We start from the raw sequence: 25,382 nt of genomic DNA, 5'->3' as shown, positions 1-25,382 counted from the left end.
TCTTCAGTGTTCTTTTCGTGGTCCCCACACCCAGTGTCATGTGCACATCACTGCACCAGGTGGAAGATGTTTGTCAGGGCTCCAGCTGGCCCTGCTCCCACCACAGCCTAGTGCTTCAACAAATGCCAAGGCTGGCATGAAAGAAGCTGTTCAGAGAAAACAGGCTGACCCAGTCACTCCAGACAAGAGGCTGCAATCGGTTGTAAGCTGGCAGAGCTCTTGGCACTCCCAAGGGCCTTGTTTTTACAACCAGGCTCTTCCCCTGCCAGCCATGTGTGTTTTGCTGACTCCTACTCCCCCTCACTGATAATACCCAAGGGACTCTGAGATGCAGCTGGTGGAAGGCAAGGATGACATCGAGGCACTTGGAAGCACTGGGGAAGTGGTGGGACTCAGACGCTAATCCAGCCCAAAAGTGAACTCTGTTGGAGTCAGAGCACTCACTTGTGCAGCCCAAGGCCCTGGTCCATAGAGGGAAAGCCTGGTGCACTCTGTGCTGGGGTGCCAAGGGGCTCTCTGCTCCCCTCTGCAATGCTTACTCTTGACAAGCAGAGAGAAATGAGTAAATAAGCACTTAAGAAAGGTTTACAGTCCAGATGCAAGATCTGGAATTTTTAGTGTAACCTCCACTCTATTTCAGAATGTTCAGTCACAAACTGAGTTTGTGACATGACAATGGGGTCAGGTCTGCTCATGTTTGAGCCACATGTGGCTGCATCCTCAGCTGATGCCTTCGAAGACAGCAGTCAGTCCCAGGGCGTTTGCCACTTTTCCTTCTTACATTCTGTCCCACCACTGTAGGTATGTGTTGTCTGAGGGAATCTTCAAGCAGGCTTTTTGCAAACTTAAAAGTTATGTTAATGAAATAAGAAAGAACATCCTATCCTTGCAAATAATCATACTGCTTTATTTTTCAGTATCACAGTCTCAGGAAATGAAACAGTCCAGATCTTTTCCAAGATACTACATAGCCTTTTTTCCATCTGTCTGTCGACAAAATAATCAAATTAAATACAAATTTGTTTGTTTGCTACATCTATTACAGTGGAAGAACATAATTGTTGGTAGAATCAGCTAGGTTTCAGGAAGAAAGGGTGGAACTAAGTCTTATTTTCCCCTGCTTCTGTGTAACCCACTTAGGTTTTCAGGAAAGCACACAGAGGGACAGAAGGAAGTGGTGAATAACAAAATACAGCGATTTATTGAACAAAATGGGGCAAGGCAATGTTCCCTTTACATTCTATGACAATTCAGGAGTATGAAGCAAAACATGCTATACACACATACAGACATGATACTTTGGTTAAATGTCATTCAGAAGTTCTATGCCAAACCTGGTAAAATTATAGAGTGAACAGTCAAAATAAAACCAAGAATAGGCTTGCATAGACAGATTATTGTCAGTGTGCAATTCATATTTAAGGATTAGCTGTTACAATGCAGGATACACTTGCAGCTCTGAGGAATTTAAGCCTTCTGACTAATCCACCTCATTGCATGGCTAATATTTAGATTCAACAGGCTGAAAGTTTACCCTGAAGAGCTAAATGAGACAACTGCAGTTATTTATCTGAGGCAATTAACTATATTGCAGTACACAGATGCAGCTGGAGACAGACCATGGAGTCTTCTTAGAGTGAACACTGATACAGTGGAACTTGTTTCCCATGAAGTAGAAAATACTCATTTGTGTGTGCCACTGTCCTCTCTGGGACTCTCCTGAAGAGCCCAAATTGCCCAGCTAAGCCTTGCCCTGTGCTACTGATGGGGAGGAGGTGGCTGATGCTATCTCCAGCCCAGAAACTGAGGCTTGGGCAGCTCCTGAACATGAAACCCATGTCCCACCGCCTGTCCTGGGCAGGGCAGTCCAAGTGGCACCTGTGTGCAGCACAGCCAGTACCTCCCCAGCAGCGCTGCACAGCCACAAATGTGCTGGAGTGCAGCAGACTGGGATCTCTGCAGGTTTATGCCTGTCCTCTGCAACAAAAAGAAGACAAGCTACCCATGATGTGCTCCATGCGAGGGATATGTGCCACACCCACCTCCCAAAACAACTGTAAAACTAAGCCCTGAACACCCTGGGAAAGTGGGGCAAAACCAAGTGTCCACTGGCTGGGGACAGATAAAGAGCAAAGCTCAGCCACCACCACCCTGCTGAGCATTCCTGCTGGCACAGGGCAGCACTGAGCTCAGGCACCCGTCAGGCTGTGCTGGGAGCTGTGCTCCAGTTCCTACTGCATCCCACACAGTCCTGCGGTGTCAGTGCTGCCAGGAGGGACAGCAGGAGCCATCTGCTCAGGGGACAGACACAGGAGATTGCTCTGTGAAGGAAACGGTGAGTTTCATGGACTGGCTGTGCTCTATTACAAGAGTGTAAACTAAGTAGGGGAATCCTCACACTGTCTCCAAGTGCTCCCCTTTATACATATATAAATTAGCAATCCACAGTTAGTTTGCATACAGGATAACATGAATTAAAATAAAAACCTCGATAATAAAAATATATAATATACACATTGATGAACAGCAATAAACTGAAAACACTAGAATGTAACAGTGGCTGTAATTTGGCACAAAATAAACACACAGATGTCTAGCACTGTAAAAATAACAACCCTTTTTTTCCTTAAGTAGAGAATGTTACCAATCCTGATTCAAATCCTGATAGAAGGGAATGCAGAGATATAAAAATACTGTACATACAAGATCCCTTTTATAGAGAGAGAAGCAGACTGCAGCATCTGTAACTTCTATCCTTCTTCCCCAAGAGGAGAAATTCAATGACGAGAATTCATTTATCCCTCAACAGCTGATATTTCCTCACCCCATCAAGTTCAAACCCATGAAGTTCTTTAAAAAAAGATGAAATCAACCTGTTGGATCTATCCCTGTGACGACAACTGCTTCTTGCTGCAGAAAGCTGTACAGTCCACATTAAGACAGTGTTTCATAGCAAGGTGACTCAGGTCAGCCTGCTGAAGACATCGAATATCCCTGCGTGTAAGGCACGATCCCTCCAGGTCACCGACTCTCTTCTGCAGACCATTGTGCTTTGGACGGAGGTGAGGAGGTGGTGAGAACTCTTGTGCTGAGATGAGCCTACTAGGAAGGTTAGGAAGTGCCAGGATTTCAAGGAGGTGAATTTTCCACGTGGTGCTGGATGCCTTGGTAATGCACGGAGTCAGAAAGGGATGCAGGACCCAAACAACCTGGGCAGGGGTCCCAACAAGGCCTCCAACATGCTACTAAATCCAGAGCAAACTCATAGGCAAAGCTACTGAAACTTGGCAAGAGTAAACGAGTAAAAAAGCAAGATACTTAAGCATTTTTCTGTCATAGGAAAGAAATATTGCTGAGTGTTTTCTTAAAAGATCAGTTCCATTGTGCCTCTTTCCAGGAACACATGTCCAAGGTGCTGATTTTGCATCTCACCTACACAAGCTGCATCTTCTTGACTCTCAGCAGAACTGTGGCTGCTGAGCCCCAAGGAAAGTGGCTCTTTGTTCATCCATCTTAGCTCTTGTTGACTTCAGTGGGACCATGGAATCCCTTTTCAAAAGCGGTCACTGAAGATGCAAGTCCAGCTGCAACCTCTGTCTCAGGAGGTCTCTAACCTGTATGGCTGCATGAGGACCCCAACATGCATAAGATGAACAACTGCTCTGTTCCTATCCCCTTCACTACCTGCTTTCCTCAGCTGCCATTCCTAGCATTTCTCTCCCTTTTCTAGCAAAGCCTTAAGAACACACTTTTCAACAAAGACTATGGAGTAATAAAACAGGAGAAACACTTACAAGGAACAGCAAAAGAATAAAGGTAGGCAGAAAGAAAAAAGGATGAGGACTAAGGGAGAATACAGAGCAAAACAGCCCACAAAGAATTCAGCACCCCCAAAGGCATCCAAGAAAGCAGCAACTGCTCCTGGGATCCTTCTCTTGGGCTCTTGTCTTGGCCAGAGAGCTTCACTGGCCACTAAGGAGATCCTACAGCTCCACAGAGGAGGCACTGAGGTGTTCTTCAGACTACCCAGCTTCCAAACTAAAGGTACCAGAGTTTTCCCTCATATTTCTACTCACTACCATTGACACCAACAACCTGGGTACTCCCAAGCATCCCTCCTAAATTGATAGGTTCTTCAAATGTCAGAGGGCTCAGGGTCTTCATGACTTCTCTGACTAGGTTAAGACAAAAGCTACAACAGCCAACTGCAGTGCAAGAAAGTCCATCACAGCCAGATACAGAGGCCCATGGAGGGCTGAATTCCTAGGTGGTGATTTCCCCATGCCTTCTGCAGAGAATCACCAGTTTTCTGCAAGCACAACCAGTAAAAAGCTCAGCCTCTTTCTGATTTGGCAGGACTTTTCTCTATTCAGTTTTCACAAGTGCACCAGGTGGTACAAGCAGCAGCGCCTGCACTAGGGTGTTTGTAGGAAGTATTAATTCTTACAAACCCACCAGGCACCCATTTCACAAGAATAACTACTCTGATGGCAATGGAAGGAAAAAGCCCACAGGAGAGAAAAAAAAAAAAAAAAGAAGCATTTTCAGCAGTAGAAATTTTGACTGTTACATGAAATACAAAAATAAATTCTTACAAAATAAAACCTTGGTTGATAAGTTTGCCACACTGGGCCAAGTTATCAAATAAGAAAGAAAAAAAATAGCATCTATGTTGTTTTTTGTCTGAATCCTTTTAAACAACATGAACACTTCTGAATGGACACAGACAGAATGAGAAGCAGGAACAATCTAGCTGCTGACTGGGATATTTCCTGAGAAGCAGCAGCAAGCAAGACCTTGCAAGTCACTTAGGAGCCCATGCACGCAGGTAAGCCACAGTCTGGAAGCAAGGATATGCAGGTAGCAGGATTCTGCCCATACAGAAAGTCCTACAAGGCAAGGTTTTTGGTTAAGGTATCCCTGGAGCAGAGATCCATTGGGGTTACATGGTTCTTCACAGGTACTGAACTGCTGCCAATGGGCCAGTGGGAGTAGGAGATGGAAGTCTCTTGAGTTGTAAGGCAAGACGTGGCCTTGTGATGTGATAAACCTGCCCCTTCAACTTATGTGAAAAAGGAGTTGCCCTGTCTTCCCAGTGATTTGGCCCAGTAATTATCCTGATCAAGAACAGCCAAGGCTAAAGCCTTACAGCTGCCTTGGGGCTTGGGCTGTGCACTAGAGGAACAGCAGCCAGCCATGCTCTCTTCCTATTTCCTAGAGGTGCTCCCTCCCCACAAAGCTCCAGAGAGCTGCCAAGGCCCCTTTCCCCAGCAGAGCAGTGGTGAGGACAAGTCCATGTTTCCTGCCCTAGACACAGGTGTCTGCCCTCCTCTGCAGAGCCAGAGGCAGAACTGCAGCTGCCAGAGCCAACAGAGAGAATGGTTAGACAGACTGTGCTGGCACCAAGGTTGGACTGCAGGGACAAGGCAGCCAAGCTCTCTGCCATGAACTGGGCTGGCCCATGAATAACCTGAACTGAACAGGCTCCAAAACAGTGTCCAGATGTTCAGCTTTGTAGTTTAAAAATACACCTGAAAATAATGGTAAAAAAAATTATTTAAAATACTATAGAATTTAAATGAGAGAAGGCCAGGGGAAAAGGCTACGTTTTTTGCAAGAGAATAATTATTTTCCAAGAGTGAAGGGAAAACAAGCCAGGACAGAATCACTGCATGGGAAAATATATACAGACAGCAAACCTGCAGACCCTGCTGTGCCCTAGAGAGCAATGATTATTTTATTCCTGACTGGAGCTTCTCTGGGGTGCTGGATGGAGCAGTGGAGAGGAAAAGCAGTCAGCACAGACATCGTGTGGACTGATCAGCACTCCATGTCTGCCTCAGGTTGCCTGTAACTGTAGATTTTGAATTTGATGCTCAATGCCTATATGGCCCTCTCTCCATCAGCCCCATGTTTACAAGACATATCCAAGCTCAGAAACAAGTTACTCTACTCAAGTGCATCAGCAACTGAGCTAAGAGTTACAGGAGATCTGACTTGGCTTTAATGAAATTCCTTGGCTTCCACCACACTGAAGCTCAAAGCACGTGACCACAGAGGTCCCTTCAGACACATAGATCTGTTTGTATGAGTCTTCCCAAACCACAGTTCACAGCTTCTTGAACTCCCTGGCAAATCCTAAGCCAGACACACAAGGTCTAACTTCAGCTGGAATTGTCTTTCCTTTTAACTGTTCCATCCTATATGATGGAGCTAAATGCCTATACACACTCTATTCAGATTGTTGGAAACCCTAGAAAGAAATACAGCAGTTAAAAAATTCTGTTTCATAGGCCATTTCTGCCTCACCAGTCTCAGGGTTTGTCTTTTGCTGGTGTATGTTTGACAGTGCTCTCTCCTTCCTGCAAGCTCATATGACTGTCAGGTTGGCTCAGCTGTCCTATCCAACACAGAAAGAAACTCAATTCCTCTTATAGCTCTCTTCACTAAGTTATCCTAATGTAAAAAGGACTTGTACTTCTGATGTTCTGCTGCATTGCCACAACCCAACTAATTTCTTCAATTTTCCTCCATTGTACATACATCTCAATTTGTCCTATTCATCAGAGCTCCAGCCAAACTTAAAAACAAAGAAAGCCTCAAAAGAATGTATGAGGGAGCTGTTGACCCAGTGGTTGATTGGCACAGCTCAGTAGCAGCTAGATTATACTGCACTGCTCAAGTCATCACAGATGAGTAAGAAACTGAAACAAACAATTTTCCTTAATATGACGACACTTAAAGAGATGATCCTGGGAGTGGAGGGTGGGCCTCCCATCAGGTCAGGAATTGAGAAAGTTGCCTGGCAATTCCAGTAATGTTTGCTACAGAAGAGTCAGTACCAAAGCAAAGACTAGCACAGTTTACTGCTTCCTACGGGCACCTGGAAAACAAAACAGAAAGGAAACAGTCTGTGAGGCTAGATCCTGGTGAAAAAATTACTACCTGCAGTCATATTTTACCTGTCCTACCCTCTTGTCTGTCTGTCTGACTTCCAGGGTACCAGTAAAGTCAAAGGCCAAAATGGGAACTATATGTTACATGACTCAAGCAAAAGAAAGGATAGATCCACAAGACAGGCAGACGTGTGCATTTCTTCTAGGGTGTGAATGGTGCTGCAGCCCCATTGCACAGTCTCAATAAAGCAAACAGACCCTATGAAGTGCCATCAACTTTCCAGCTTGCTTGATGAAAACAGAACATAAGTTTACCAAACTAAATTTTGGAAAGGAAAGTGTCCACATTTAAGTGTCACTAGTGGAGTTGGAAGAAATCTGAGATCGACTTAAACTCAGACTGCCCCCTTCCTTCCCCAGAGGCTCTACAGGTAACTCAGACAATGGGCATTCAGATTTAAAACAACTGCAGGGGTGACCCTACCCACAGTGCTCTGTGCCAAGTGATTTCAGGAAACAAACCAACAAAGCAGTGCTGAGGTGCTACAGGAATAAAACCAGCCTGCTCTCAGGACAAGTTTCTGTCTGATCATCCCATCTGCTTGCCAGACAGGTGAGGTTCTGTCTTGTATTGGATTGTTTGAGAATAGTGAGTCACCTAAAATCCATCATAATGTTGTCTTAATGACATTTCTTTGTCATCTGCTAGCTGGATTTACAGTCATCCATCATTAAGAGATCACAGAGGACATACAGACAAGCACCTTGACAAATTCCAGGCAAACCAATTCAGTTTTTTAGTCTCACAGTCTGCAGTGTTCTCAGCAAGTCCAACCCAAACACTCCCCAGCATCACCTGCCTGCTGGGGCATTAACTCCCCTTCTTTATTTGCATCACTTTCAATCACTCTGTCCCCTGCAGGCTCCCGGTGTGAGGAAAAGAGCTGACAACAACCCAAGTGCTGGGCAGCCCGGGGGCTCATCCTACCTTTAGGAGAGTGCTCAGGTTTGGGGATCTGGCGCAAGGGGCTGGGCTGGCTCGTGTAATACCGAGAGTGCTCATCGAGGAGAGGCTGTGACCTGCCAAGCACAGTGTCAAAGGAGTGTCGGGAAATAACTCAAGGTCACAACAGTGCAGCAAGAGCAACACCTTAGCTGTCTGCTCTGTTACTGTCAGTTTGATGCAATCCCTGCCTGGCCCAGACCTTCTGCCTGCAGAACAGCTCCTCTGAGCACAGCCCATTACTGTTTCTGCAGCGAGAAAAGCAGAGTATGTACTGCTCGTCATGGACCTCTTTCATTTAATAATGGTTTCAGTTATGAGGAAATAATTTCCATTACGAAGTTTACTGGAAACTTCACTCAAAAGGACAGCATTTTAAAGTGGTTAGTGTTTGCACAGTTTTGCTCCCAGAGTATTTTAACATGATCTCTCTCAATCTCCACCTGCACCTCCATTTGTTGTTTCTTTTGCAAGTTCAACAAGAATTTCTAGGTTCCTTTCTGGAATGGAAATCAAAGCCACTGGGGTCACTTTCAGGGTTTAGTACTTCATGAAGAGCATTGAGCCAGAGTACCAGGGGATTCAGAAGCAGCACTGGGCTACATCACGTTCCCAGTTTGGGATGAGACACCCCAAAGCACAGTGCTTTTGCTTGCAGGGTGGTGCTCAAATGCAGCAGTGGGAGCTGTGCACAAGGCTTAACTGGGAGCAAGGACCAAGGGAGCAGCTGTGCAAATGCATGGTGATTACTCCTTCCTGCCCAGAAATGACATTTGGTTTCACATCCCCAGAAGCTGTTTAACTCTCTCAATGTTTCTCTGCCATTTAGCAAATGTCACTGCACAGGCTCATCAATCTCTGTCAGCACCGGGCATGGGGACCAAGATGGACAAGTGCCACGAGCACAGTGAGTGACGCACGTCACCAAACACCTCGTGAGCTCCGTGCCGCCCATCGCCCTGCTCTCCACTGCGTCCCTTTTGGGTGGGTCAGGCTGGTCATCCCACACCTCCTCCCTAGGACTCAGCTTCTCAGCAGCTTCCCACCTGCATTCCGCATTCTTGCCAGTTGCAGCTCACCTTGAAGGCCTGTCACTTCTGTGTCGCTGAGTTTCGGGCACTTCTCTTGACCTTGAGCGCGTGGACTCGCCTGCTTCAGGCTGTTGGGAAGAAGGGAAATCAGCTCATCTGTGTGCCTTGCTAGACACCAGCCAGTACACTGGAACTGCCACAATTCCACACAGCCCTTTTGTGCTTGGTTTACACACAACTTTAACTACAGCCAGACGTGCAAATGCCAGCATCAGGACTTGTTTTCAGCAAAAACCCAGCCTTGCTGAGCCAAACTCAATTTCTGCACTAAAACATGACAGCAGTAAGGGACAGTTCTGAGGCTGAGCACAGTCTGGGTGTAATGACTGTGCACAAGGTGGGCTGACCAGGAAGGATCAGCTGCAAGCAGCTGTGCTCCTGCAACCACTGAAACTCGAGAAGGAGGCTGAAAACACTGGAGCTGCCACCATCTGGCCCCAAGATTAACACCACATCCCCTTTAGCACTTTAGCAGTGCTGACCATAAAATTTGTTTCCTATCCCCTTCCATGCTGGCCAGCCAAGCCTCTCTGGTGTTACTCCTACCAAAACCAGGCACGACAGACTTGGGACTTTCATTACACAGCCAGTTATGAGGCACAGTGACAACTGAAGCAGCTGCATTGCCCTTACACAAACAGAACCAACTACTGCATTTATTGCTACAGTCAGGATTTCAGCAAAGGGAAGGTCCTGCATCAGGGACTGACAGTGCTTCAGGCTGAAGCCAAAAGCATCTAAGCAAGGAGGTGGCTCCAAAAGGCTCAGGAAGCAGCTGAGCAACAGACAGCAAGACCCTTTAGATGCATCACCACCTTTTGCTCCCACTATACACACTCATCTCCCTCTGAAAATAGGAAAAACATTATTGCACCTTATCTGTGGTGCCTCCTGAAGCCTGGCATACCTTCCAATCTTGATCATGCCTCCTCTTTTCAAAGGAAGACTTTTCTCTTTCTTTCTCTTTTCTTAAAGCCTTTTTCTCCTCAGCCATCAAGAGACGAGCAATTTCCTAGAAGGGAAATACAGACTCTGTCAGACAATTTTACTGCTCTTGTGGGTTTGGGTTATTCAAACCCTTTTCCATGGACAGCTGCTGAATGGGAAGGGTGCAAATCCAGAATTTCATCCATCTGCAATCGGAAATCAAGGGACCGGGCAAAATTAAGACTAGTGACATGTAACATGTCCAATAGATCCCTGATTTACCAGAACTGCATTTGCAGAACCTTTCTGCCCCCTATCCCTTCTCCTTAAAGGTGTTGGTGGTTCATCTCACAGCATCTCAGATAGTCTCCCATGGGGCGTAGTTACAAGAAATGCTCTTACAGAACCTGAACTTCCTGCCTTTGTCATGGTTGCAACAGGCAGTGCAACTCTCCGCTTGGCCAGCCTGAGCATATACACAAAACTCGTCTGGGAGAAAACCCTACTGGAGCCCCAGGCTTCCCCAACAAGGAGAGAAATTAACAACTAGAGGGTCAGAGAAAACAAGGGCTGTTTAGCAGCTTCTGCAAGTAAAGGAATTCCACAAGTATTTGACTTGTTGCTCACCTCATCTTGGGCTACTTGAGCTGCCTTCTGATCTGCTTCATTAGCCTGGAAGGGGGAAAAAAATGGAGAAGGAAAAACAGAGACAAAAAATGACCATCTCTGAATTAATCATGCTCATCAACCTAATGGGCAGGGCAAATAGGTGTCCATACAAATACACCATCATCCTCTCCAAAAACACTTAGCTACCGTAATACTTACCTCACAACCCAACTCTAATTTGCCATTTCAGCTTTTCAGCTGAATTTTGCTCTCATGTATCTGCCTGGCCACACCACAATTCATTTTCCACTCTGCTGCCTTCTCTCTCAAAGATGGGCAACGGCCTGTCTCACTTGTGAGCTGCTTACACTGACTACAGGTCATCTTCACCTGCCTGAAAACATCCATTTAATATCACTTTGCTTCAGTACTTTAATTTTGGGTTGTTTATTTCAAAAAATAGGGCTTACTAGTTGGAAGCCAGCTGTCACTCCATATTTGTGTGTATGGAAGACAAAGGTAATTAGCAAAATACACAGGTGCCAGACCTTAGGTCTTATAGTCACTCTTGTATATTAAAGGTTTACAAAGTAAAGTTGTGCTGGTTGCCTTAGTTCCTTCAAGTGGACCAATGAACCCTCTCTACTTACCAGGAGCTCTTCCTCCTGGAGCTTCCGAGCAATCTCTGCATCAGACAACTCCTGTTCCATTCGGGGTCCATCGTACATGGCTTGTTTCCTCCCCCTCAAATTAGTGCCTACAGAATTTAGAGAAAACAATCAACCCAACCATTCTCCAAATTCTTTGGTAAGGAGATCCCCACCATCTCCTCAGCCACCTGCAAACCCCCCTCAAGAGAACCAGAGATCATCAGTGTACCTGCCACACCGCTGGTGTGAGAGCACCTTCAGCTGAGGTGCAGCACACAGCTTAGGGAGGCTTCTCCATGCACACAGCAGTACCTGCCACACCCTGTCTCAGATAACAAATGCAACCCCATGGCAGAACAGGCCATGTCCCTTGAAGCAGTCCTGGTGACAGCAGTGCTAGCAAAGGAATTATAATTTGTCACTCTCTGCACTGATACAAATACAGTGGCAAAACTGGGCAGCAGAGAGCAACCCAACATTTGATATAAGCACAGCAGAGTCTGAACACACAGCTGAAGCACTATGGACTGCAAGGGTTACCCAGGACAGGCTCACATGAGTTTTCACACAATTTCTTCCTTGGGATGACCCATGAATTTTACAATTCAATGAGAAAATAGAAATGTAAGCATTTTTAAAGTTCATATAATGTTCAGGGGGTTTTTTTGAGTATAGAGTTCTGTTATTTTAAAGCTAAACCTGATTAAGACCTTCTATTTCCCTAAGGAAAGTGTTTGCATCATGAGGAAGAAGAATAATTGTCCCAGTATCTCCAGAGACAGACACACATTATCTTCCTCACCTTATTCATGTGAAGATCAGTTAGATGGCTTACAGCATAAGCTGTCCCACATTTTGACAGATATAGATCTCTAAACTCCTGCTTTCACTAGGTCACCCATACTCCACTGTGGCTTTAAAAGTAGAAAGATGGATCTGGATCTTTAAAGCCAAGTGCTTGTTGAGCAAGAACTACACAGGTACACATTTCCCAGAAAATTCCACTTGCACAGAATTTGGCAAGAATCTTGCAAACAGAATCCAGCTGGATGCCCAGTGCACTAGTGAACTTTGCCTAAAATGAATTAATTAAGTTGCCATCAGGGTTTTCAATAAGAAGTGGATGAAATTGCTGAATTTTTTTTAATGCTTAAGCAAAGTGTCCTCACTTACAGTCCTGCATCTCAACTCCACAAAATACAACCATAACCTAACATTCAGGGTTTTGTTCACTTTTTTTCTCCTGTACAAGGAGGCCATTGCACAAAATATACCTCAAAAACAAAAGCTGGGTGTTGGTTGGAGTTTTCTGGGGGGTCTTTCTTTGGGGATGGTGTGGTGTTTTTTTTGGTGGGGGGAAAGAAATTTGTTTTCTTAAACAAAAGGATACCAAGGGCACCACCTCCAACAATACCTTCTTACTCATCCTCTCCAATGCAACGGAACATCAGGATATAGAGCAGGAACATTAATGGATAAGAAGAATCCAGCTAAATCAAGAAGAAAGCCAGGCAAGATTCCCTGTGTACACATTGCAGGTAGATACAGGAGAGAAGCATCTTCAAGGAAGCCAAACGCATCTCAGACACCAGTTTGGGGCACGCAAAGGTCCATCCCCACACATACGCACACCTTTCCCATCACTTGGTTACCTGGGTCTCGCTGGCAGACTCCAACCTTCCCCTGGCTCACAGCATGAGGGGAGGGGGAGTGACTCCTGTGTCCTGCCCTTTTGTAGGCTCTTGCCTCACCCCTCCTGTGGTCATCTCTAGATTCAGCATCATAGAGCTTCTCGTCACGTGCCATCCGGTGTGACGAGTGGCCCTGATGGTGAGATCTGTGTTTCTCAGGGTGCTGTCTGCCACCCCGATGCCAGGTCTCCTGCTGTGCCTCCAGTTCCATCTCAAGGAGGGGAAGGTGCTTTTCTCTGTCTTGCCTTGGTGGCTTTCTGCTGTGCCGTGCTTCCTCTGTGAGTCCATGCTCCAACTCCAGGTCAAGACTGAGAAGTCTCCTCTCCTTCTCCTTGCCAGCTGTCCTCCTCTCCTGCAGCTCCCAGCTATTGCTGTGATCATAGGCACGGTGCTCAGTCTCTCTTTCCATGTCAAGGCTGAGATGTCTCCTGGACCTTCCCTGGCTGGCTGTCTTCTGCTCCTGCTGATGGCCACTGCTGGCCTCTCTCAGCTGAGGAGACCTTCCACAGCCCTCTGAGGTGGAGTGCCCGTGTTTGGGGGCACGGCCGGGCAAAGGCGAGGGGGGTCCTCGGTGCTCTCTGTGCTGGTGCCTGCACCTGCCATGACTGTGTGCTCTGGGAGGTTCAGAAATCTGCTCTCTGGGGTCACCCCAGGGCTGCTCTGAGCAATGGGGGGACAAACAAGGAGGGGGTTAGTGATGCACGGGTTAACAGAGGTTCAAAGCCAGACTCACAGCAGGGAGCGGAAGGAGCTTGATACAAGGTGCTGAAAATGCAGGCAAAACATGATGAAAGAAAGAATAATAACAGGGACAGATAAGGCTGGCAGGATACAAGAGAGGACACAGTGCAATGGCAGTCTGGCTAGCAGGGCAGCACAGGAGGCAACAAGGTTGGAGCAGAAAGCACAGGTCCAACCCCAAAGTGTCTGAGCACTTCCTAGACAAGTCAATACAGAGACAAATGACTTTTAATGATGCCACTGGGGCTGAAAAACTGCCAAGAGAGCAGCTCATCTCCTGATGACACATCACTGCTGCAGGATCCTGAATCCACCTGGGAAAGATTTGCAAAGAAGTGCACAAGATGCAGGAAAAGTTGGGAGACAATGAGGGGCATAAGGCCAGGAGAGGCCAAGCAGAGTGGTCAGGTTGGACCCTGGTTTATAAGCATGGCAAAAGCCTTGCCCTGGCTTCAGGTACAAGGTTTTTCATCACAAAAAAGTCTCACCTAATTGGGAGAAAGAGCCACATAAGGCAGAAAATAAGTAAACAGGTAGGATAGGATTTTTTTTCCTTTAAAAGCAAGAACAGGATAGCTGCAGCATCCAAACGTCCTCCACCACAGACTGTCACGTATCTTTTGCAGACCCACAAGTTTCAGGGCCTGCACTTATTCATCGTCCAAAAAGAAGTTTCAGCTCTGAATGCAGAGACAGTTATGGATAGAGATTTTAGGGCAGATTAAGACTTCAGAAAACCCAGGCTCCTGACCTTAGCATTGTAGCTAGAAAAGCTGCTTACTTCACATTTGTGGTGGGGTTGTTTCCTCTGTGCTTTCCAGAATGCAGGCAGAATTTTTCTCTGCTTTTAGTTTCAGTAGTAAACCTGAAACGGCTTCAAGGATGCAGCGATCTGCCTGCATACACTCTACTAATTGATTTATTTTTTCAACTAACCTATTTGCTAAGAAAAATCATTGCACTGAATGAACTATTATCTCTCTACAGCAGATTTTCAAAATGAAAAAAAATGCCTTGAAGCAGAGATTGATTTGAAACAGAACTACACACACAACCCCCCACCAGAAAAACCCTGCAGCAGCAGACTTTCCTCAACTGTCTAGAGTTTGTTTTATAGTATCTCAAAATATTTAAAATAGATTTCATTGCACATGAATTGCATTCTGTTTTAATGAATAGCTCTGTCTCACTTACAATCTATCTAGATTTCACAGGGAGAAAAACAAACCTCACACCAAAACTGAATGTTCCCTTCTAGTCATTCTATTCAGAAAAAACTTTTTCAGAGCCAGCAAAAATAGAGCCTACAGAAAATCCACCTTCAAAACAAGTCTGTGTGACTTTTATCCAGAACAGGTGTCTTTTTAAAAGTCCAAGAACTGTAACAGGAACTGCTGTGGTTGCTCTTTAACTGGTTGGATTTTTTCTGTTCAGTTTTAGATCATACATATGATTTACAGAAAACAAATACCCAATCAAACAATCCAAGTGACTTACTGAACAACAGAGACCAGAGCCTGAAAGCAAAAGTCAGTTTTTAAACAATAGTCACAAGGGTCTAAAAATTAATTCAATTTTGTCATTGAGGAAAGCTCAATAAATACAACAGCAGAGAGCAGGAAAACACAAAAGAGCAAAGCCTGGCTGTGCTGGGAAAGGATTGCTGCAGGTAACACAACCATGCCAGACAACCCAAGCAGGTAATTTGCTTTTGGGGTATCTCAGGGTGATTAATTCATCAGCAGGTGCTGGTTCCTGCGGCACCTTCCACAGGGGCCATGTAAACACTCCACAGACCCTGGTGTTACTCTCTGAAGCAGCAAGTGACTGAGTGAATACAAAAATGTTTTTCATGGCACAGGCACTTCTGGGAGGAACTCTGCCTTTTCTCGTATTTATTTTTCCACTTTTAAAGAGCTCAGGTTGCTTTGGAGCAATAGGCCTAATCCACATTCCTCCTGGACATGGATAAATTTTACCTCAGTCTCAAACTATAAAAAAATCTAAAAACACATCCCACCCCCACCAAAACGAAATAAACTTAAAGCAAGGGCTTTTCATTTGTTTCAATTCACAGCTAATGAGGACAATACAAACCAAGGCTGCTGAAGCCTAATCAAATGGTGCTCAAGTAATTAAGAGTTCCCAAAACAACAAGCTAGATGATCCAGTCATAAAATCCACCCCAGTCCTTTAGAGCTTTTAAGGAGCGCAGATGAAGAGCAGCACTGCTATGACTGGTCAGGCAAACACCTCCTGCCTCACCTTCAAAATTATGGATTACTGCAGGAAGAAAACTTACACCCACAAGATATCCTGCTCTCCAAATCCAAACCACAGTCTTACTTCAGGAAGTCACAGGCTTTGTCAGCTGATTTGTTACAAAAATCCATCCTGTCCTACCATCTCTGCATGCACACTTTTGCCTATGTTGTATTCTTTCAGACTTCTCCCATTTAATTCTGAAAACCTGAAGAGTGGCTTGGCTGTAGGACTCCAAGATCAATTTTTCCCAGCTTTGTACATGCAGAATGACTTGTGACCATGAAGTTTCCACTTGGTTACTGTTTTGCACTTTTGAACTTTGTGCTTTGTACTTTCTTGGCTATCTTTGAACTTCTTCCAAATTGAAGCTAAAACACTTTGTGTAAGTTCAAATAAAGGACTTTAAAACTGCTAATGGCATTGATGTTAAAATGAGAAAAGAGGTTTGATCTCCATCTTCACAATGTGTTAATCAAAAGCAACCCATCTTCCCCACCACATTTTTGAAGAAAGACCATAGAAACCACCACCAGGGCAAAGCAAAGCCATCCCCAGATTGCTCCATAATTAAATACACCCTGATTCTCTCCTCCCAGTTTACAGAAGGTCTGTATTCAATCACAGAAGCTGACCAAAAAGAAGCAATAAAGCGCTGTGGATCAAATAATTTCCACACTGTGCACTCCCAGATGATAATCACAGCAGAGACATTCAGTGGAGATGACCTTGTTCTTCAGTAAGTCATTCAAGGCAGTTGTGCTAATTTTACAGCTTGGGTACATACCTGCAAGGAGCTATTTTTGAAACACATCTCCATGAACCAGCATTTATTCCTTCATGCAGCCGTGCCAGCATCACAAATGAGCACATGGAACTGTCTCTCTCCAAATGCAAGCAAGGAATTTCACCAGCATTTCTCCCCCACACCCTTGGTGTCACACAGCAGTAACTACCGTATCAGCCACTGTCTTTTTCCACAAGCACTTCTAAAACATGCATGTGTGGCTGTACTTGCACACACACAAACCACAGTACCTATCCCTGTCATTTAGGCCACCTTCAAGGACAATAAAAACTATTAAATTGTCTCCTCTGTTTTTTTTGAGTATTTTTTAAAATCTAAATACTTCCTGATTATAAAATAATCTGATTCTGACCGCAGGACTGATGTAATGCTACAGTGCTAAATGCAGGACTGTACATAAAGTTGAGTCTGAGGGATAAAGAGTTGTCAGACCACCAGGTTCACCTACACTGCCATGATCCTGACCTTTTATCTTGCAGAAACATACCTCCATTTTCTGTATAATAGCACTCTTCATAGCCTGTGTGTCCCTGGGACTCTGGGTAGTGCTTCTTGCGCTTTTTTTCTTCCTGCAGTTCTTTCTGTTGTAGGAGACGGGCCATATCCTGCAGAGATGGAAGAAAACAGACATTAAATCACCACTAAGAAGTATCTCCAGATCCTTTTGGTCAAATTCTTTATTCAATTATTAAAATCCTTACTAAAAAAAAGTTTAATTTTTCAGACATAACAACAGTTACTCAGATTCAACCTCTGGACTGGACGAAGCTTTCAAATTAATGGGTGACACAAGGGACCATGTCAGCAACCAGCAGTCAAACCAGTCAGTATTCAGTAGTCAGCCAGGAGTCAACTCAGCCCAGTACTGAGATTCCAACACCATGGCAAACTCGCAGGTTCCTGCTCCTCCTGCACACAAGCCTGCTAAGCCCTAGTGGCCAAAGCAGGGCAGAAGAGACTACATGTGCAACCTCAGGCTTTCCACAAGGATTTGGAAGTCACAGAAGCGCACAACCACTAAAGGGAGTGCGGCTTGATTTCCCCCCTGCACTCTGCCAGGGAAAGAAAAGCACAGAGGCAAAGACTGTCCAGCTAAAGGCACTTCTGACTGGAAGGAGCTCCCAGAGCAAACCGTGTGAACTCACTTCACACTGGCTGTAATTTGCAGGGACTACAGGATGCCAGGCAGGGAAATGCATCAGTTTGACAGACAGAGGCTTGAAGGAAAAGAAAATCGAAAGGACATTAGGAAGAGCAAACTAGGCACAAGGCAGGAGCACAGTGGGGACTGCAGCCATTTGTTTTCTGTCACAGTTTTGGTAGATATGCCAAAGAGAAGAGCACTCCATTTTCCTAATTGGTTTTCCTTCGAGATGACTAATGGATCAACAAGACCGAGGAACCACAAACAGCTCCCTGGGGCTTGCTCCTCTGAGGCCATGAGTTTGTGAGTCAGTGAAGCCAGTCTGGAGCTAGGGAGCAAAGCTGGGAGATACCAGCAGGGCATGCTGCCCCTTTGGATGCTATTCATTTAAGCCTTCCTAATCCTCAGGACCTTTACAGAGCCATGCATGTAACGTGGACACTGCAGGCAGGAAAGGCATGACTGAAATGCAAACTAAGAGTCAACACCCTCCAGAGACAAGCCAGCACTGGAGGACATTGGATGGCTGCTCAAGTATAAAGTATTATTTCAGGATTCAGGTAAGATCTGCTCTGAAACCAGCTTTGTGGAAAATATGGGGATGCCACAGGCTTCTTCCAAAAAAAACCAAACAAACAAACAAAACAAAACCTCCTCAAACTCCTTCCCCTGATAAGGTTAACTTTTCTAGCAAGTACTGTAAGTCTATAAATATATGAGCTAAAGCACATTATCTCCAGGACTGAGACAGCTCAGGACTTGCAAATCCACACAAACCATTTCTTACAAACAGGATTCATAAAGCAGGCAAGGCAGGCAGGCTTAGTGCTTCATTTAAAATACCTGCACTCCAGAAAGGATCTGCCTCAGTCCTCAGCTACTTTTCAGACACACATGGGAACATCCCATGTACTAGCAGGAAGAGAGAATATTTATGACTTCTTACTTTAAGCCACAGTCAGCTGAAGCCTGCTCCCAACTGCACAAGATGGTCAGCAGGCAGGTTTGACAGGCTGCAAGGACCTGTTGTCAGATTGCTGACATCCCTGCAGTTCTCTGCATAAAGCAGGAAGGAAAGGTGCAATTCCACAAGTCAACATTAGTTTTGCATCTCCTTCACCTTCCTGACAAAAATATGACAGACCACTACCTCTTAACCAGAAATCCTGTAGCCAAAGTGTTCCTCCCACCCTGTTAGCACAAGCTCCTCTTGGAAACCAAGCCCTTCCCATCTGTCTGGGCAGCCTTTCAGTACTTGCTTGGAATTAATGGTAGAAGAAGAAAATGAAGTCTTGCAATAAAACCTGATGCATCTGTCAGGTAAGGGCAGATTCTTATTTCAGGCTAGGCCAGGAAACACAGTCTTGTGTTCAAGCTCTTCCTAATATAGAGAATGCCACCAGCTGCCTCTTGAACATCTTGAGACAACTCAGGCTTCTCAGGAAACAATCTGAAATCAAAAAAGGGGACAAACTCCCAGTTCTCGCAGGTGTTCCTCTACTCTGTGGGTTTCTTGAAAACTCAATCTGACAGGGTGATCCATTGAGGTGACTAACAAGCAAAACCCTTTGTACACTATGAACAAACCACATCACCCATTCTCAAGCAAAAGGAGCAGAGAAACATTCTGAAGTCACAAAAGTGATCTTCTTACAGATTCCTTACAGCAAGAAACTGTAACAGGGTTTTCAGACTGTGAAAGACTAAACTGAAGAATGGAGAAGCCAGAAACAGATGGCTGGGCAGAGAGTCCCACTGACATCTTTGCATTAAAGACAAAGAAATAACGGCCCAGGATTCTCCCAAGATCAGTACCTGTCTTCTTGCAATTGAGAAAACAAGCAGGTCTCAGAGTGTATAAACAATTAGAACTTCCTCCAACAGGGCAATAAACAACTCAGCAAGACTTACCTATTACTTGACCTCTTCATTAGCAAGGCCACTGGCATCAACAACCCTTATGACCCTTGAGTGTGAGGACTATGACTGTATTTGTTCCTGTAACAGGACCCCCCAAAATCTCTGTGCATACAGAGATCTGTCATGACAAGGACTGCCACCATGCAAGCCAACTCCTGTGGCTACCGGCCAAGAAATGTCTGCCCTGAAAGGGCTGCTACAAATAGCCCTGCCATCCCTGCAGCTTTAAAGGTTACCTCGTCTTTTTCCTCTTGCCTGCGGCGCTCCTCTGCTTCAAACGCGAGCTTCACTTGGATTTCCTGAGCAATCTCGCAGTCCTGTCGTTCCCTAGAAGGCAAGGAGACAGGGATTATAGGCAGCTGCAGTCACAGGCATCAGTCAGCCTGGAGAAAGGGATAAAAGAGCTAAAAAAAATCCACCCAATTTACACAAAAGAATTATTACTCAGTGTTAGTGCAGAGCTATGAATCCTCACCAGGGACCAGGACTCCCTGTACTTACTGGTGGCCAAATTTAGAAAATACTTCCCAAAACATCCAGAGAGTAAAAAGTAAAAGAGATTCATGGGCAGATTGCTAAGAAAGGAGATAGGTACCACAAAATAGGGCAGGCCAAGGTAGTGCTCAGGAGTCTGCAAACAGCCTAATTCTGCTGAGTTTTTGTCCATGTGGTATCTAAAGAGATGTTCAGGGGCACAACAGAACCTTCTTTTACAGAAAGTAAAGAAGGAGAGAAGCAGGAGTGGGTATGTGGCAAGGGTGGAGAGGAAGGACATTGCTACAAGAGGGTTTAGAGGACAGTTGTCACTAAGAAACAACTCACTTGTCATAGGCAACAAGAAGGCACACAGCAGGAATGAAAAGAAGATTATTTCTGTCAACAGCTCCTTGGAAGCACACCTCTGGACTGGAGTTATCAATAGGTCAAATATTTCAGGACAAGAGTTTCTTTCATCCAGGTAATAAAAGCTGGCAATTTTTGCGTGTGCCTGTGTGTGTTTCATTTCACTCTGGGGCCAGATCTCCTCAAAGCCACAAGAGTTCACACAGCAGCAAATCTAATTCTTGAACTTGATTTTTAAAAATACTTCGGCAAACCTGGCACCAGTAGAGAACCACAGCTCCCAGGAAAACAATAGCTGAATAAGCAAATCCTAGGGAGCAGGCTGTCAGTGAGCCTGGTAGTGGATCCTTTACAACCCCAGGCTCTGAGGACATGAAACTAGGTAGAAAATAAGTTAGAAAGGTCAGACACATCAAGGCATTGCACGTCTCCTGTTCCCTTGGCACCTGTGAGCAGAGCTAAGGTGCCAAGTTCATCAACACCAACTGACTTGCTAAATGCTTAAAATACATCCTATTGAAGACAAACAGAACAGAAAAACAACTAATCATCTTTCAGAGCCAAGGCAACAAGGTCATTGCCTCGCCTTTACCAGCAAAGAACACCAGAAGTATTCAAACACAAAAGCATTTTCTTCTTTCTGATGACACATCTTGGAATACACCACATCAATTCCTAAGAACAACAGTTAGAGAGGATTACATTTGGGGGTTTATTGTTCAGCAGTAATTAAATACTGAGACTTGATTACTTAGTCAACAGAAACTAATGTATTAACTTGGGTGAGCATAAGAAAACAAGTTCAAGACAGCTTTTGACAGCTCTTCTTGCCCTTCAGTCTCCTTGATGTGAGCTCAAGTGCCAATCAGACCCCAGAAATCAGCAAAAGCAGCATAACACCACAATTCCTGAACATCCCACTCATGTCTCCTTCACTCCTGGGCAGCCAGGAGTGTTAAGAATGTTGGGAAAACTCTACATCACCTAACAAAAAAGAGAAAAAACCTAAAAGTTTCTGTGATCAGAAAGCTCCCTCCCATTCACGATGACTGCAGATACTAGTTATTGCCAGATGAGGAGAAAAAAAGGGATTGTTTAAGGGAACTGTTCAAAGGAACTGTTCACATCAGTGCAACAGAACTATCACAGCACTGGGAGCAAAACAGAGAAGGAACATATTTTCACACTATTTTTTTTTAGTAATCTTGCTACTATGCTTAGAAGTGTGCAGACTGCTCAGCTAGATGCGAGAGATGCTTTTAAAGAAACATGAAAATCAGGTTTGATGCTTCCCTGAATTCTTAAAAAGAAATGTTTCTATTCTCTCATTTATCTTCACAAAGTCTTTCTGACAGAAATTAGGATTTGAAAGAGAGAAGAAAGCCAATAAATTTGAAGAGCTTTTTTGTTTTCTGTTTCTAAAGACCCCTTAGTTCTGCCCTCTTACTCCTCCCATCACCTTGTAGCATCAAACTCTCCTAGATGACAGAGAGCAACAAAAACAGGGATAATTTTGTTGCCAGAACATGCTACTCTTGGACAAGGAAGAGACAGCGGGAATGTACAAAGAATTAAAAGAAAGAAAAAGATCCAATTATAAAAGGATACCACTAACTTCTTTTACTATTCTTGCAGAAGAGCTCCTGCTCTCAAAAGCAGAACTGCTGCTAACATAACATTTTACATCAGCAGTTCTGCCTGTGCTTTGGCTCACAAAGTTCGTAAATCCCATTTTACAGAGTCCTACAACAAGAAAATTGTTTGCAGCTCCCAGCAAGTAACAAAGAAGAATCATGTCTGTCATACAAAATCAATTTTTATGTTGCCATTTACTCACTCACATATCTAATTGGTAATAAAGACAAAACTATTGGAAAAAAGCACAGACTTAAGAGATACATATGTACACAAGGTCTGTCCCAGTGTGCTGGGAACATTGAAAACAGGGACTGATCTGTCACGCCCCAGCTTTAAAGCTTTCATGAGCTGCTGCTTTGAAGGCAGTCCTGTATCTCCCACATCTGCAACACAGAGCTCTTCTGCTCTGTCACTGATCCTGTCAGATGAGCCACCCAGGCTCTGTGATCCACCACCAACTGCACCTGGTGGGTGGCATTCCAGAACCCAACAAAAGTCAGGAGGCAGCACAGCTGCTGGGAGATGCATCCTGCCTTGCAGACCTTGTATTTGCAGAGACCCCCATCCACCCACATCTCATGAGTGGGATCTGGCTGAGCCCTGTCCCATGAACCATCTGTTACATCCAGTGCTCTGCAAGTCCACTCTGGATTGTAAACCACAGTTTGTTTTGTCCTGTGCTGCCATGTTTCACTTCTACACCAGCTCCACAGCTGAGAGCCCTGGCACACAGAGAGCCAAACCACAGACCACAGGGTTAAGATGTGGCGTGTGGGGACTGAGCAAACCTGCAGAGCAAACTGGATCCGTCATTAAACACCCTCCCACAGTTACTGCAGAAGTCAGTGACTGCAAGAGAGGCCTGTCCCCAACACCCATCCCCATCGAGCCACCCTGGAGCAGCAATTCCCCTTCCCAGGTCACTTCATGCTAAATAGCTGCCAGCACACACAGGGGCTGTCAGTGCAGCAGGACACCAAAGCATCACACTCAGCTCCTCAAAAGCATTCATCAGGCACAGGGCAAACACACCAATATCTGCAATTTTCACATGAGAGAGATTCCCTGTAGCACTGGGTATTTCTGTGGCACGGTTCCTTCACTCTCAAACTTCAGCCAGGGACAAGGTTAACAAAAGTGGCCAAGTTACCCCATTTTCACAAGAAGCAGTAGAATGGGAAGGCTCCTTCTCATGGACAGGCAACAGTATCTAAGGCAGGATGGGCCCCAAGACCACCTGCCCCATGCTGCTCTCATTCCTCTGTGCCAGAACCTGGTATCACTACTTTTACAGCAGTGGACAGCCAAAGGAAAAAAGAAACAAAAGCAAAAGGCTGATGAACCCCACACACTGTCAACTCAAAGCAGGAGATATCAGTGCTCTGACCAAATGGGACTAGCATTCCCATTCCGAGATCTCCAGCACAAACTCACAAGTCTTTTTGGTGTTTCTGGATTTGAGCACGGGCTTTCTTATCCTCCTCTTCTTGCAGTTGCTTGGCCATCTGCAAGTCATGTTGCACCAGACGATTACGCTGAACATTCGTGGCCAAGTGATGCTCAACTGGAAATAAACACAGACAAGAACACTCAAATCGGGCTGCAGAACTTCACTGAGTGAACAAGATAAACCAAGTGGGAGGGAGATTCCAGCCCAGAAAGGAAGACAAATCTTGGCAGGGAAACACCAAGCAATCTCTCTAAAGGTGGGAAAGTCCTGAACTGAAATTATGCTAGCAGCTTGAGATTGCCTCTTTTCAGCACTGAGGGGGCTGTAGATGGGCCTGATACCAAAACAAGTTCTGTGTATCTTAAACACATCCAGGATTATAAGGAATGGTTTTTAGGCTTTGAATTTCATTTTCTGACTACAGAAAATCCCCATAGACAAATGAAGTGGGTCTGGGAGGGACCACCAGAGGCCAGTGAGGATGAGCTGAACCTAAACCACTTATAATGGATACTTTCCTAATTTGTTCTCAATAACCTCTACAGAAGAAAACTCCTCTCACTCTCAGCAGAATCAGTTCCAAAAATCTCGCTACTTTTATATTTAGCAACAGAGCAACTTAGTGCTCCAGTGAGTCCTTTACCATACATGGATATTGCCTGCCAGATAAAATGGCTACATGAGCTGCAGCCCAGCTGTAATTCAGTGGTCTCAGGTTCCAGCACCAAGGGCATGAGCAGCTGCACCCTTGGTGGAGCAGCAGGAATGGCATTAGTACCTGGTACTGGCAGATACCAAATCCGTGAGAAGCTGTTTAGAGGCCACCACACCTGAAACTGCAACGTAAACATACCCAAACTAACAGAGAAGCATGTAAAAAAAAAAAAACCAAAAAAGAATTTAAAAAAAAAGCACCAGTCACTTTGAAGTTTCTGGCTTTCCTTTTTTCCCTCCTTTATAACCTCTTCTAGTGTACAGCTGCCCTACCTCAAAATGTCTGAAAAGGAAGGCTCCTTTCAAACGGCAGACACTGGTAATTCTGAAATAAGTAAACAAACAGACCTCTTCTGGTTGTACTTCAGGTCAGACTATAAAACTTGAAGCTTCCAAAATTGCTAGTCATTTCTAAAAACCTTGCACAGCAACAAAACCCCAAGTGCACTCCTACATGCAATTTTATCATAAACAGCATAAACAAACTCAACTCTAAAGGAGAGCACAAAATTGAAATATAAAATGCAACTACCTCTGGGGTACAATGTGAGCTGGAGCAGAGTGAAGTGTAGTGTAACAGGATAGTGAAGACAGCAATAATAAACTGTATTCCATCAAAAGGAAAAAATTAAATAAAAGCAGGAAACATTTTTCTTAGCAAAATCAAATAAAGCCAGATATCTGTTGGGACAAGCTTGCTTCAGTTTGTTTTGAAGATGGTTGCTACTTACTCTCTTGTTCCTGTAAATTATGGGCCAAGGTATGATCTTCCAGAATAGCGAAGTCTCGACATACTGAACAGGGAAACAAAGTAAAGAGAATTAGCACCAGAAAATCCAAAAACAAACCAAAAAAGCATCAAACAAACTATGGCAGTCAGGGGAGCATATGAACTTCTGACAGTTTCTACTAGCAAGAGTCTGGAATTGTGGTTTTTTTCCCCCCTCCTGCCATCAAGTTTATTTTTGTGTGTGTTTATTTTTTTGTCCCTGTTG

The 25,382-nt window shown here is 44.8% G+C and overlaps 1 protein-coding gene across 2 annotated transcripts in view; it reads right to left on the bottom strand.

Moving 5' to 3' along the window:
- Nucleotides 1-883: 883 nt before the first annotated feature.
- The window catches only part of CCDC50 (coiled-coil domain containing 50), a 42,291-nt gene continuing 17,792 nt past the window's right edge, over nucleotides 884-25,382 (bottom strand). Inside the window, exons 2-12 of one of the 2 annotated variants that reach the window (XM_041405965.1) lie at nucleotides 25,119-25,181; nucleotides 23,658-23,787; nucleotides 19,979-20,069; nucleotides 17,166-17,283; nucleotides 12,829-13,527; nucleotides 11,177-11,283; nucleotides 10,545-10,589; nucleotides 9,898-10,002; nucleotides 8,979-9,058; nucleotides 7,885-7,976; nucleotides 884-6,883 (exon numbers count right to left, since the gene is read on the bottom strand). In XM_041405965.1, the coding sequence (XP_041261899.1) occupies nucleotides 6,864-6,883; nucleotides 7,885-7,976; nucleotides 8,979-9,058; nucleotides 9,898-10,002; nucleotides 10,545-10,589; nucleotides 11,177-11,283; nucleotides 12,829-13,527; nucleotides 17,166-17,283; nucleotides 19,979-20,069; nucleotides 23,658-23,787; nucleotides 25,119-25,181 (1,550 nt within the window). In that variant the 3' untranslated portion in view covers nucleotides 884-6,863. The remainder of the gene's footprint in view (nucleotides 6,884-7,884; nucleotides 7,977-8,978; nucleotides 9,059-9,897; nucleotides 10,003-10,544; nucleotides 10,590-11,176; nucleotides 11,284-12,828; nucleotides 13,528-17,165; nucleotides 17,284-19,978; nucleotides 20,070-23,657; nucleotides 23,788-25,118; nucleotides 25,182-25,382) is intronic. The other variant, XM_041405966.1, reaches the window with a different exon arrangement.

This window comes from Onychostruthus taczanowskii, unplaced genomic scaffold (assembly GCF_017590055.1).
Source record: "Onychostruthus taczanowskii isolate IOZ18803 unplaced genomic scaffold, ASM1759005v1 scaffold24, whole genome shotgun sequence".
Classification (NCBI taxonomy): Eukaryota; Metazoa; Chordata; class Aves; order Passeriformes; family Passeridae; genus Onychostruthus; species Onychostruthus taczanowskii.
Note: the sequence above shows the minus strand (reverse complement) of the source record. Positions and strands in the feature narration are given on the sequence as shown.